At 44.8% G+C, this 13149-nt stretch overlaps 1 protein-coding gene across 2 annotated transcripts; it reads right to left on the reverse strand.

Annotated features, from left to right (window-relative positions):
* Positions 1–267: 267 nt before the first annotated feature.
* G6pc1 (glucose-6-phosphatase catalytic subunit 1) lies at positions 268–12850 on the reverse strand. Of its 2 annotated transcripts, none has more exons than XM_070027957.1 (5): positions 12672–12850; positions 9742–9851; positions 6166–6268; positions 3855–3970; positions 268–2392 (listed from the first exon to the last, which is right to left on the reverse strand). In XM_070027957.1, exons 1-5 carry the CDS (start codon positions 12704–12706, stop codon positions 1881–1883), a joined length of 876 nt encoding a protein of 291 aa, XP_069884058.1. In that variant the 5' UTR covers positions 12707–12850; the 3' UTR covers positions 268–1880. The 2 variants fall into 2 exon arrangements, with proteins under 2 accessions (XP_069884058.1, XP_069884057.1); XM_070027956.1 differs by having other exon boundaries at positions 12502–12850.
* Between the last annotated feature and the right edge of the window lie 299 nt (positions 12851–13149).

Here is a 13149-nt window from a genome sequence, read left to right on the forward strand (position 1 = left end):
GGAAAGTCTGTGAGATTCTTATCTCCAATTGAGCACCAGACAGCTAGAAGTAGAGGCTGGTTCAAACAGTAGAACACCAGCCTTGAGTGAACAAGCTAAGAGAGAACCTGAGGCCTCTAGGTCAAGCCCCAGTGCTTGCCCAGTAAATGAATGGAATGAATGAATGATGAATGAAGGTACAGAGGAGCCAAATAATTTGTTTAGGAAAACAGAGAAAGATCTCTAAACTTAGAACTTGTTGCATCTAAAATGATAAACAAGACTTCATTCTTAAATAAAATGTTTTAATAAAATATTGTATATATTATATATTTTTCAAAGTTGTTAGCTGCAGGATGGTTGGTGCAAATGATAATAATATGGTAGTATATATCATGAGTAGCAAAAACAAGGCTCAAATAAATAGGCGTTAGCATTTTCCCCTCAAGACATACTCTGCAAATCAGCTGAGACTGGAGAACAGGCGTGGAGGAGTGGGGCTTTCCTCTGAGACTGTGCTCTTGCTTGGTTGGAATTGAGAAAGGAGTCATATTTACCCTCCAGAAATCAAAGGTAACATTGGAGTGACCTTCTAAAGAGAGGAATCCTGTCCCTCTCCTTACCATTTTGCCCCAAATTTCAGAGTGGAACTGAAACATACAAAAGCACCACCAGAGAGTTCCCCTTTAGGCATCTGAGGACCCAAAGGGTGACTGAGGAGCCAGTGGAAAATTCTAGGAGAAAGCAGAACTAGGTGGGTGCAGAGGAAGATGTAATATAATACAGTAGGAGTCAATGATGCCTGAATATTCTGACCTAGTACAAGTTCTCCATCACTGCAACTACTCAGAAATCCAAGTACCCTGACCATTTGAGTTGAGTAGAAAAATACCAAAAGCAGAATCACCCCACTAATTGCCTATAGATTATACCTTAAATTGGCCCACCATTATTGAGAGTATACATAAAAGGATTCAAATATAATTGAAAAACTTGATACTGGTAGCTCACTTCTGTACACTCAGCAACTCAGGAGGCTAAGATGAGGATTGGAAATTCAAAGCCTGCCTGGGCAGAAAAATCAGTGAGCTTTTTATGCCCAATTAACCAGCAGAAAACTGGAAGTGGAGATATGGCTCAAGTGGCAGGGCAATAGCCTCTAGCAAAAAAGCCAAGCCAGAGCTCCAGGCCCTGAGTTCAAGCCTCAGTATGTACACAAAAACAAGGTGGGGGGCTGGGAATGTAACTTAGTGGTCGAATGCCTGCCTAACATGCATGAAGCCCTGGGTTCAATTCCTCAGTACCACATAAACAGAAAAAGCTGGAAGTGGCACGGTGGCTCAAGTGGTAGAGTGCTAGCCTTGTGCAAAAGAAGCTCAGGAACAGCTCCCAGGCCCTGAGTTCAAGCCCCAAGACTGGCAAAAAAAAAAAAAAAAGCCTTAAAAGAAACATAATTGAACTTATGTGAGTGATCACTTGGCACATATTTTGCATGATATATGAAAAATACTAAAAACTCCTCCTCGATCCACCTTCTCCCCCTTTACCAAATGCATTCCGCCTTTCTCCTTTCCCTGGCAAGGCTGAGCACAGGCAGGAAATTCTCAGTTGGGCTTGTGACTGCTTTCTCTCTCTGGAAGTCTCGCTTTTGTATATCTGACTGGAGAATAGGTTAAGTAGGTCTTCAGGGAAAAATCCAGAATGACCCAACTTCTAAGAGTCCAGTGTCCTCATTAGCTTTTAAACAAAACAGTAAACCATCATCCAATAGCATTAGGATCTGAAAGTCACCTGAGCTGACTTTCACACGTCTGGCCTCAGAATGGGCTGCAGGTGACCTCTGGTCCCCTCTAAATTTCTGGCAGTCACTGACTTTTAAACACTTGAGACTCCGTAATGCTTTACAAAGACTTCTTGTGTGACTGGCCTAGGAACCGGGAAAGGCAGTAGGGGATGAGACTGACAGAGGCCAACGGCACTGTGGCACTCTTGCAGAAGGACAAGGCATAGAAGATCAGCTCGATTTTGGAGGGGGGTTTCAAAGAGTCGAAGAGGTGCAGGAGCACAAGGGAGACCACGATGCAGCTGAGACGGAATGAGAGCGCCTTGCTGGATTTTCCCTTGCAACTCTCCTTGTACATGCTGGAGTTGAGAGCCAGCCCCAGGCCAAAGAGGGTCCCCAGGTTTTTGAGGAGGCTGGCAAAGGGTGTAGTGTCAATATGGACCCATTCTGGCTGTTGACACCATCTCTTGGCTTTCTCCACAGTCCACAAGAGGTCCACCCCCAGCCCCTTTAGCAGCAGGTAAAATCCAATGGCAAAGCTGAACAAGAAGAAGGTAATGAAAAAATATTTCTTGAGACTGGCCTTGTAGATGCTCTGGATGTGGTTGAAGGTTTCAGCAACAGCAATGCCTAAACAGAAGAAAGAATGATTGTAAGAAAGAGAGGAAGCTAGGTTCATGCCTATATTCAGCTACTCAGGAGCCTGAGATCTGAGAATCAACATTCAAAGTCAGCCTGAGCAGGAAAATCTGTGGGCCCCTGATTTCCAATTAACCACCAAAAAGCTGGAACTGAAGCTGTGGCTTAGAGCACAACTGTGGTAGAGCACCATCCTTGAGTGAATAGCTTAAGAGATAGCACTCAGGCCCAGAGTTCAAGCACAGCACAAAAACAAACAAATACAAAGAAAAGGAGGATTCTGGGCATTCAGTAGAGGTGGATTTGGAGCAATGGGTGACATGCCATCCATCCTGTATTGTGGAATAAAATCACAGATACTATTTGCAACTTCAACATGTCCTCAGCAGGGCCTCTTAGTTGGAAGAGTCATATTATAGCTGGGTTCTGGTAGCTTAGTTCTTTTTTTTTTTTTGTCAGTTGTGGGACTTGAACTCTGGGCTTGGGCGCTATCCCTGCGCTCTTCAGCTCAAGGCGAGTGCTCTACTGCTTGAGCCACAGCACCACTTCCAGTTTTCTCATGGACTTTCCTGCCCAGTCTGGCTTTGAACCATGATCCTCAGATCTCAGCCTCCTGATTAGCTAGGATCACAGGTGTGAGCCACAGGCGCCCAGCTCTGGTAGCTTAGTTCTATAGGTTGATGGAACCTGTCATCTTGGCTACTCAGGAGGCTGAGATCTGAGGATTGGCATTCTAAACAAGCCCAAGCAGAAAAATCTGTGAGACTATTATCTCTAGTTGACTAGCAAAAAGCTGGAAGTGAGGTATGCTTCAAGTGGTAGAGCACCAGCCTTCAGCAAAAAATCTCAGCAAGAGCACAAGGTCCTGAGTTCAGGCCCCAGTCATATCACAACTCCTACCACATTTAAGCTTCCTGTTGGAGTCAGTGCTCCTATTTCTACATGAAACCCCTCAGAGGGGAAGGAAGGAAGGAAGGAAGGAAGGAAGGAAGGAAGGAAGGAAGGAAGGAAGGAAGGAAGGAAGGAAGGAAGGAAGGAAGGGAAGGAGGGAGGGAGGGAGGGAGGGAGGGAGGGAGGGAGAGAGGAGGGAGTGGCTCACGCCTCTAATCCTAGCTACTCAAGAGGCTGAGATCTGAGGATCACGGTTCAAAGCCAGCAAGAGTAGGAAAGTCCATGAGACTCTTATCTCCAATAAACCATCAGAAAACCGGAAGTTGTGCTGTGGTTTAAGTGGTAGAGCAATTGCCTTGAGCTGAAAAGCTGTTACAATATTTCAGGAACACACTTAATATATAGATCTGCTAATAGAGATTAATCATTTCAAATCACTTGCCCTTGACTTGCATCTACTGAAGTTCTAATAGCATTGTGGGTATGTAGGACATGCCTGGGGTTATATTCTGATTAGGGATAAATAGGAAGTTGGGTGAGAGGGAGTCAGAGCAGTTGATACCTGACAGGACGCCAGCTACAACCTGGTGAGGAAAGTGAGCCGCAAGGTAGATCCGTGACAGACAGACATTCAACTGCACAGCCCAGTATCCCAACCATAAGATGATATTCAAGCACCTGAAAACAACAACAAATGTATTGGTCAACCATAATAGAACACAGATGTGGACACATCAGGGAAGAAAATAGCCCTGGAACCTGGCAAACCTAGGTGATTTGAAGTAGATGTGTGTTTGTATGTGTGTGCACCCTTTTTTCCTCCTCCTCCTCCTTTTTTTTGGTCAGTCATGGGGCTTGAACTCAGGGACTAGGTGTTGTCCCTGAACTTTTCTGCTCAAGGCTAATGCTTTACTACTTTTTGCCACAACAACACTTCCAGTTTTCTGGTGGTTAATTGGAGATAAGAGGCTCACAAACTTTCCTCCCAGGGTGATCCTCAGATCTCAGCCTCCTGAGTAGCTAGGATTACAGGCATGAGCCACCAGTGCACAGCTGCTGCATCTTCTCCTTCTCCATCTCCCTTCTTTCCTCCTCCTCTTCCTCCCTCTCCTCTTTCTCTTCCTCCCTCTCCTCTTTCTTCTTCCTCCTTCCACTTTTTTTGTGCTGAAACAGACTTGAACTCAGGGCCTTGCACTTTCTTTTGGGTTTTTTACTTAAGGCTGGTCTTTACCACTTGACCCAGATCTCCATTTCTATTTTTGGTAGGGTAATTGGAGATAAAAGTCCCATGGATTTTTTTTTGGGGGGGGGGTGCCTTGGGCTGGCTTCTATGATTCTCAAATCTCAGCCTCCTGAGTATCTAGGATTATAGGGATGAGCCACTAGTGACTGGCTCACAGATTTCTTCTTCAATGACTTCAGTAGCATTTTTTAAAATCATAATCATCAGCAATTATTGGGCAGTTTTAAGGGTTTTTCTGGTTTTCTCTGTTGAATTTTATATGGCTATAATCCTCAGTGCCAAGAGGAATCAGGCCATCATCTTACTGGCTTCAGCAAAGGGGTGAAAACAGTGAAAGTTCTGGATAGTCGACACAACAGTACAATTTCTTTCCCTTGGTAGAAATGGCCTATGGAAGGCAGCTGTGGGGAAAGCCAGTGAGGTGGCGGATGGAGCATCAGAAAGCAAGGGGGCTGCACACTGCGGTACTGCAACTCAGTGACTGCGCTGACTTTTTTCCTCTTAAATTTCCTCAGTGTTTAGTAGCAGGAGTAGTAGTAGTAGCAGTAGTAGTAGTAGTAGTAGTAGTAGTAGTAATACCAGTCCTGGGGAGTGAACTGAGAGCCTGGGCACTGTTCCTGAGCTTTTCTTTTTTTTCCTCAAGACTAGTACTCTATCACTTGAGCCATAGCTCCACTTCAGCGTTTTGGTTTTTTTTGGAGTAGTTTATTGGATATAAAAGTCTCACAGTCTTTTCTTCCTGGGCTGGCTTTGAATTACAATCCTTAAATCTCAGCCTTCTGAGTAGCTAGGATTACAGGTATGAGCCAGGCAGTGCCAGACAGTTTTTATTTTTAACTTGAACTTACTTGTCCCTACTAATTTTTATACTAATTGTATAATAGTATATTTGTGTATATATATATATATAAAATATTGTACTATAGATACGCATTTTAATTTTATTAACATTTATTAATTAGACATATCTCTCTTCTTCCCACTTTATTTGTGTGTGTGTGTGTGTGTGTGTGTGTGTGTGTGTGTGTGTGTGTGTGTTGACACTGGGGCTTGAATTCAGGGCCTTAAGATCTTTCTTGGCAGTTTTTTTCAAGGCTTATGCTCTACTCCTGCTCATAGTCAACATTTTACTGGTGGGGAGATGAAATCTCTCTGACTTTTCTGCCTAAGGTGGCTCCAAACCACAATCCTCTGGTCTCAGCCTCCTGAGTAACTAGGATTACAGGTGAGGCATTGGTACCCAGCTCTAGAACTGACTTTACTATATCTATGAAGAATGACATTGAGACTTTGGTGAAGATTGCATCAAGTCTTTAGATTGCTGCTGGTACTATAGCCATTTTCATACTATTACTTATGTTGATCCATGAACATGGGATATCTTTCCATATTCTTCATCACCTAATGTTTAGATCCCCTTCATGCTGTTAGGCCTATTTTCCTTATATGAAACAAAGTTTTCATATTCTCTGACTCTATGTTTAACCTCAGCAGAAGTGGCACCATTTTATCAGTGCCAACCTTAGGTGTGAGAACAAAGCTAGGGAATGTGGGGGAAAAACAGCACATCAGCTACAGAGACAGCCATCTCATACCCTCCAACACCCACATCCCAACAGTGAGTTCTTACTGAAATCGGTATGTCGGCTTCTTTCCCCGAAAGATGGCGAGGGTAGATGTGACCATCACGTAGTACACACCTGCTGCACCCATAGCATGACCAGAAGGACTCCCTATAGAGTGGGAAAGAGATGCAGGGGCTAAAGATGAAAGGTCTCCATCTGAGGGACTACCAAGGGCTACTATCTACACAGTGATCAGACATCTGTCTAGCCATCCTTCTATCCATTTATCTATCCATTTAGCCTACAAGTATCAGATGAACTCCTATGCCAAGCTTTGCATAGGCTGTAAGTGCAATGGTAGGCAAAGCCAAAGAAGCTCCTTGTTTTTGTAACAGCATACAATCTGATGATCACCCAGAGAATCAGCATAGTATATGTGCAGTTGCTCACTGATATGCCCACCATTGCTTCTCTTCTCTTCCCTTCCCTAGGCTCACTCTGCTTTGGCTGTGCTGGCATCATTACTCTCCTTTAAACATATACAACATGCTCTCACCTCAGGGCCATTACACTGCTATTCTCTCAGAATTTCCCTGCTCAACAACTTTGCCTCCTCCAGTTAGACTTTTCAAGGAGCTTAGTCTGGCTAGTTTATCTATCTATCTATCTATCTTTTTTTTTGTCTGTCATGCGGCTCGAACTCTGGGCCTGGGAGCTGTCCTTGAGCCGAAGAGCTAGTGCCCTACCACTTTGAGCCACAGTGCCACTTCTGGTTTTCTGGTGGTTAATTGGAGGTAAGAGTCTCACAGACTTTCCTGACTGAACCACGGTCTCAAATATCAGCCTCCTGAGCAGCTAGGATAACAGGCATGAGCCACCAGTGCCCTAGGCTGGCTCTAGGGTTTTTTGAAGTTTTGTTTGTTTGTTTGTTTTGTCGGTTATGGGGCTTGAACTCTGTGTTTGGGTGCTGTTCCTGAGCTCTTCAGCTCAAGGCAAGCGCTCTACCGCTTGAGCCACACTGTATCTACCTATTTGGGGGCAGGTACTGGGTGTTGAACTCAGGGCCTGGAACTCTTACTTAGCTTTTTTGCACAAAGTTGGCACTTTACCACTCAAGCCACACTTTGACTTCTAGCTTTTTTTTTTTTTTTGACAGTCTTCGGGGGCTTGAATTCTTGGGCCTGGGAGCTGTCTCTGAGCTCTTCAGCTCAAGGTTAGCACTCTGTCACTTGAGCCACAGCACTACTTCCATTTTCCTGGTGGTTTATTGGAGATAATTCCTGCTGGGGCTGGCTTTGAACTGCGATCCTCAGATCTCATTCTCCTGAGTAGCTAGGATTACAGGTATGAGCCACTGGTGCCTGGCTGACTTCTAGCTTTTTGATGTTTAGTTGGAGATAAGAGTCATTTTGGGGCTGGGGATATGGCTTAGTGGTAGAGGGCTTGTCTAGTATGCATGAAGCCCTGAATTCAATTCCTCAGTAGCATATAAACAGAAAGGCCAGAAGTGGAACTGTGACCTCAAGTAGTAGACTGCTAGCTTTGAGCAAAAAAAGTTCAGGGGCAGTGTCTAGGCCCTTGAGTTCAAGCCCCAGGACTGGTTAAAAAAAAAAAAAGAAGAAGAGTCGTTTGGCTGTGTCTGCCCAAACTGGCTTTAAATTTCAATCCTTAGATCTCAGCCTCCTGAGTAATTAGGATTACAGGTAAGAGCTACCAGCACCTGGCTTCTTACCAGCCTATTTAACATAGCAGCTGGTTCTTGCTCTTGATTCTTCTATTCTGAAGGCCAGAGGGCTCTGGGATGCTCCACTAGAAACGCCCCCCCCAGGCTGAAAGGCATATTTTCCAGCTGTTAAGAGTATAGTTGTGGATGACCCTCAGTTCATAGCATTTCTGGACATTTCTCTGGACTGGAGATAAAGATTACCATCTTTCTAGGAGAATCTGCACCCAAAAACTGGTGACCCGTTCAAATAAACTCCGAAGAGCCCAGTTTCAGAGCTCCATATATGACTGGGTGGCTGAATCATGACTGTAATTTGCCATCTACCCTATTGAGCTGTCCTTCCCTTCCATGAATATGGCTCTTATTCTTGCTCATATCCACTGGAGTCAGCTTTCTAAGGAAAAGCCTTCTTCTCTCTTCCTTTTCTCCTCCTTCAATATAAGGGATAATATCCTAATATCCTACTTATTTTACTTACTTAATATGATTTCTGTATCCTACAGCCCTACATTCAATTTCAGCTTCACAGGACCAGGAATATTTGTTTTGGTCGCTGATAAAAGTACCCCTAGCACTGGAGGGAACTTAGTAGATAAATAATAGTTTAATAAATACTACCTGGAGTGAGGTATAGTAGTGCATACCTATTATCCCAGCACTCCAGAGAGCCTAAAGCAGGAGAATTGGGAATTCAATGCCAGTCAGAATTACATATTGAGACTCTCTCAAAAAAAAAATCCCTTGACAGTGGCTGGGAGAAGTTGGCTCAGTGGTAGAGCGCTTGCCTTGCATGCCTGAGGCCCTGGGTTCAATTCCTCAGCACCACATAAGCAAAAAGAAAAAAGCCAGAAGTGGTGCTGTGGCTCAAGTGGTAGAGTGCTAGCCTTGAGCTGAAGAGCTGAGGGATAGCACCCAGGCCCAGAGTTCAGGCCCCATGACCGGACCCCAAAAAAAAAAATCCCTTAACAAAGGAGGAGGCTACAATGCTTGATAAGAAATGTACTCATTATCTTGTCCATGTAATTGTAACCCCTCTGTACAGTATTTTCACAATAAAAAAATAATAATAAATTAAAAAATAAAAAAATCCCTTGAATAAATCTGGGTGCACACATGGCTAATTCCTGTAATCCTAACTACTCAGGAGGCTGAGATCTGAGGATTGCAGTTTGAAGCCAACCCTGGCCAGAAAAATCCTTGAGACTCTTATAATCAATTAACCACTAAATATCCAGAAGTAGAGTTATAGTTCCCATAGTAGAGTGCTCACCTTGAGCACAAAAGCTCAGGGACAGTGCCCAGGCCCTGAGTTCAAGCCCCAGGACTGGCACCAAAAAAAAATAATCCCCAAATAGCTGAATAAGTGAATATGCCCCAAATTACGTCAATGGCATGCCAGGGAAAGTGTTGAGGAAGGGAGGCTGCTGCTAAGAATTGTGGGGAAGGTCTGGATTGGATATCTCTACTACCAATGAACAATGTAATCTAGCATTTGTCTCAATACCTCCTCTCTGGCAGCGTGTGGGGTTAAGTGGTCATCCCAGGGGGTGTATTCACTGGGCCAAGCTGTTGAGGAGAGCCAGAGCCCAGACTTCTATTCCTTTCTCCTCTCCAGACAAAGGGCCATGACCCAGTTACTCTCATGAGCTCTTCGCTGCCAGGGGTACCCCTGCCTCTGTTGGACTAGTAACTTGGGCCTTTGACACATCAAAGTGGCCTAACATGCTATCCAGAAAGGTTTTGCTGATGTGAATTAAAATGGAGTTGTATCCAATGCATGTAAGACTGTGACAGCAGTATGAAGTCATAGCTATCTGCATGTCCCCTTAAGTCAACTTCATCCACAATAGATGGTAGTGTCTAGACTGAGGGAGGTCCACCCAGTCTCTGTCACAACAAGGGCTGGGACACTTACCTGGCCCCGTTTCACAGGTGACAGGGAACTGCTTTATCAATGGCACAGAGCTGTTGTGGTAGTAGTCAGTGTCCAGGACCCACCAATATGGGCGCTGTCCAAAGAGAATCCTGTGGAAAAGCACAAGCAGTGACTGGAGTTATGCCATGGATGCTTGGACACAAGACAAGGACTTACTATTGTATCCCAGACTGGCCTTAAACTCACAATCCTCCTTCTTAAGTGCTGGCATTACAGGTGTGGAGCACCACACTTAGAAGAAACTTAGACTCTTGGACCACACTTAGAAGAAACTAAGACTTTTGGAAAGAAAGGAGCTGGAAAGAGAACAGGGTGGCTAAGGAGAAGCCTCGAGGGAGAGGTTTTATGACGCACATCTCAAAGGACTATTTGAACATATTATCTATTCAAACATAGTCAGAAATAGGGTACAGTGGCATACACCAGTAGTCCTAGCTACTTGGGGAAGTTGAGACAAAAGGATAACCTGAGCCTAGAATTTTGAGCCCAGCCTGGACAACATAGCAAGGCTCTGCCTGTTAATAACAAACCCAAGATCCAAAACATTCTTACTAATAGTAGCTATGAGACTTCTTCTTTTTCTAATCCCAAGAAAAATATGTGGAGGGAGGAGTCATATGAAACTATAACTTGCAACTTGGAACTTGTGTCTACTATGGATTCCCTCATTGTCTTCAGCCCTCAGGGACTCGTGTCTCCTCTAACATCAGAATGTGAGTCCCAGAGGCCCATGACAACCACCTTTGGAGACACAGTCTCTGTTCCCATCAGAGTCTCGGCAACTTGTTTTGTGTCCTTTCCACTTTGAAACAAAATGTCTGACAAACCAGTTCCCCTTTAAAAGTATTAGACATAGTTTTTGCTATAGAGAGGTGTCAAAGGTCATTAGAATGCCTTCTTGTCCCTGTTGAGCAGTAATTTCTCACTGAAATTGGGGACAGCCTCTAACTCTGACTTCTACTAGCTCGAAAGGATCCATACACCCCTTCTCATAGTTGTGTTTTTGTTTGTTTTGTTGGTCATAGGGCTTGAACTTGGATCCTGGGCACTATTCCTGAGCTTTTGTATTCAATGCTAAGGCTCTACCACTTTGATCCTTAAGGCTAGCGCTCTACCACTTGAACCATAGCACCACTTCTGGCTTTTTCTGCTATGTGGTACTAAGGAATCGAACCCAGGGCCTCATGCATGCAAGGCAAGCACTCTACCACTGAGCCACCTTCCCAGACCCTACTTCTGGTTTTCTTATGGTTAATGAGCTGGCTTTGAACCACAATCCTCAAATCTTGGCCTCCAGAGTAGCTGGGATTACAGGCGCAAGCCATCAGCACCCAGCTCCATCTCTTGATTTTTGATAGCATTGCTTCTGAAAAAGCTTACCTGAGCTTCCAGGCAGGCTGGCTCTGCCATTTATTAACCAAATTAATCTCATTAGTCAATGCAGAGCTTTTTTGTTGTTGTTGGTGGTGGTGGTCATGGGACTTGAACTCTGGGCCTGGGAGCTGTCCCTCAGCTCTTCAGCTCAAGGCTAGTGCTTTACCACTTGAGCCACAGTACCACTTCCAGTTTTCTGGTGGTTTATTGGAGATAAGAGTCTCATGGCCTTTTCTGCCCAAGCTGGCTTTGAACTGTGATCTTCAGATCTCAGCCTCCTGATAGCTAGGATTATAGGCATGAGCCACCAGCGCCTGGCTTTAACTCAGAGCTTTGCTCTCCTCTTCTGTGACTTAGTAGTGACTACCCCACAGAAAAGCACATGGCTGCTCAGGGTGTGGTTCAAGTGGTAGAGAGCTTGTGTAGCAGCAAAAGGCCCTGAGCACCCCATCTTACCCCCCAAAAAAGCACATGGCCTGGGGCTGGGGATATAGCTCAGCAGTAGAACATTTTTTCTAGCATATGCAAATCTCCAACATTGGATATACTCCCCTCCCCCCATACATGCAAAATCACATAGCTCAGCAAATATTAAATGTTTAATGAATTGTGTGTGTGTGTGTGTGTGTGTGTGTGTGTGTGTGTGTGTGTGTATGTGCGTGTGCACATGTGCCCAGTACTAGGGCTTAAATTTGGGTCCTACACACTGTCTCAGGTTTTTGGCTCCAGACGCATTCTACCACTTGAGCCACACCTCCACTTCTGGCTTCTTGCTGGTTAGTTGGAGATAAGAGTCTCATGGACTTTTCTGCCTGGATTCTCAGCTCTCTACCTCCTGAGTAGCTAGAATTATAGGAATGAGCCACCAACAGCTGGCTGAAACTAAGATTCGTTGCTTCAAGCCTGTACTCAGACTTTTCACTAAATCCAACTGTCCTTCTACCACTTCAGTTCCTATGAAATGAGCTTTCCTGTGTTTCTAACTTTCACTGACAGGATTTTAGCAGTCTTCTTTCTCTAGGTAGAGAATCCCAAACGAAGGGAGAAATGACCTGTGGCTTTCTGAGTAACATAGGAAGTGTACCCACTAAGGGACCGACCTTTCCAGAGAGAATACTAGCCTTGATTCATTTTTCTTTTTGTCAGTTGTGGGGCTTGAGTTCTGGGCCTGGGCGCTGTCCCTCAGCTCTTCAGCTCAAGGTTAGCACTCTACCACTTGAGCCACAGCGCCACTTCTAGCGTTTTCTGCTTATGTGGTGCTGAGGAATTGAACCAAGGGCCTCAAACATGCGAGGCAAGCTCTCTACCACTAAGCCACATTCCCAGCCCCCTAGCTTCATTTCTTGACCTTTAAGTGGTACTTACCACTTAAAGACAAGATTGAGCCAGTCTCCAATCACAGCTACCCAGAGGAGTTTGATGCCCACAGCTTCTTGAAGATGGAACCAGATGGGGAAGAGGACATAGAAGGCATTCCTGAGGTCAGCAATCACAGACACCAAGATGAACCAGTCCTGGGAATCTTGGTAATTCACCTGGAGATAGTGCGTTGACTGGATCCCAAAATCATGGAGAGCGTTCATTCCTTCCTCCATCTTTATTCCCTGACTACCTCAGTAAGCTTCCAACAGAATCAGTGCAGTTATTTCAGGCTTGGTGATGATTGCTCTGTGATCAGTCTGTGCCTTGCCCCTGTTTTATATGCCTTGTATCCAGTCTGCAGGTCAGCCCAGCCCTGATCTTTGGACTCAAAAAATACTTTTGTCTAAAATCTATTGATCAAAGGTACATCATCAGTAGGTTGATTTACGTAAAATAGCAAAATGGGCATACAAAAACAGCCTGATCGGCAGGGCCAATTATTAACTTGGGCATGCTGCGTGACGGTGCATGGGGCTGCCCTCCTGGTCCCTGAAACCAGGCCAGACACAGGGCAGAGTCTAATTACACTACAATTCTTGCAAAGGTGTCTGATTTCTTTTCTTTTCTTTTCTTTGTGTGTCTGTCTGTGTG

The sequence above is a fragment of the Dipodomys merriami genome, unplaced genomic scaffold (genome assembly GCF_024711535.1).
Source record: "Dipodomys merriami isolate MVZ:Mamm:240054 unplaced genomic scaffold, mDipMer1.0.p SCAF_19, whole genome shotgun sequence".
Lineage (NCBI taxonomy): Eukaryota > Metazoa > Chordata > Mammalia > Rodentia > Heteromyidae > Dipodomys > Dipodomys merriami.

Excerpts from the sequence above, each read along its gene's own strand:
- G6pc1 (XM_070027956.1), bottom strand. The coding sequence starts at position 12,731 with ATGGAGGAAGGAATGAACGCTCTCCATGATTTTGGGATCCAGTCAACG. Across the intron at positions 6,269-9,741 it reads CACCTGTGAAACGGGGCCAG|GGAGTCCTTCTGGTCATGCT; the intron begins GTAAGTGTCCCA and ends CCCACTCTATAG. Across the intron at positions 2,393-3,854 it reads TGTAGCTGGCGTCCTGTCAG|GCATTGCTGTTGCTGAAACC; the intron begins GTATCAACTGCT and ends TCTTCTGTTTAG.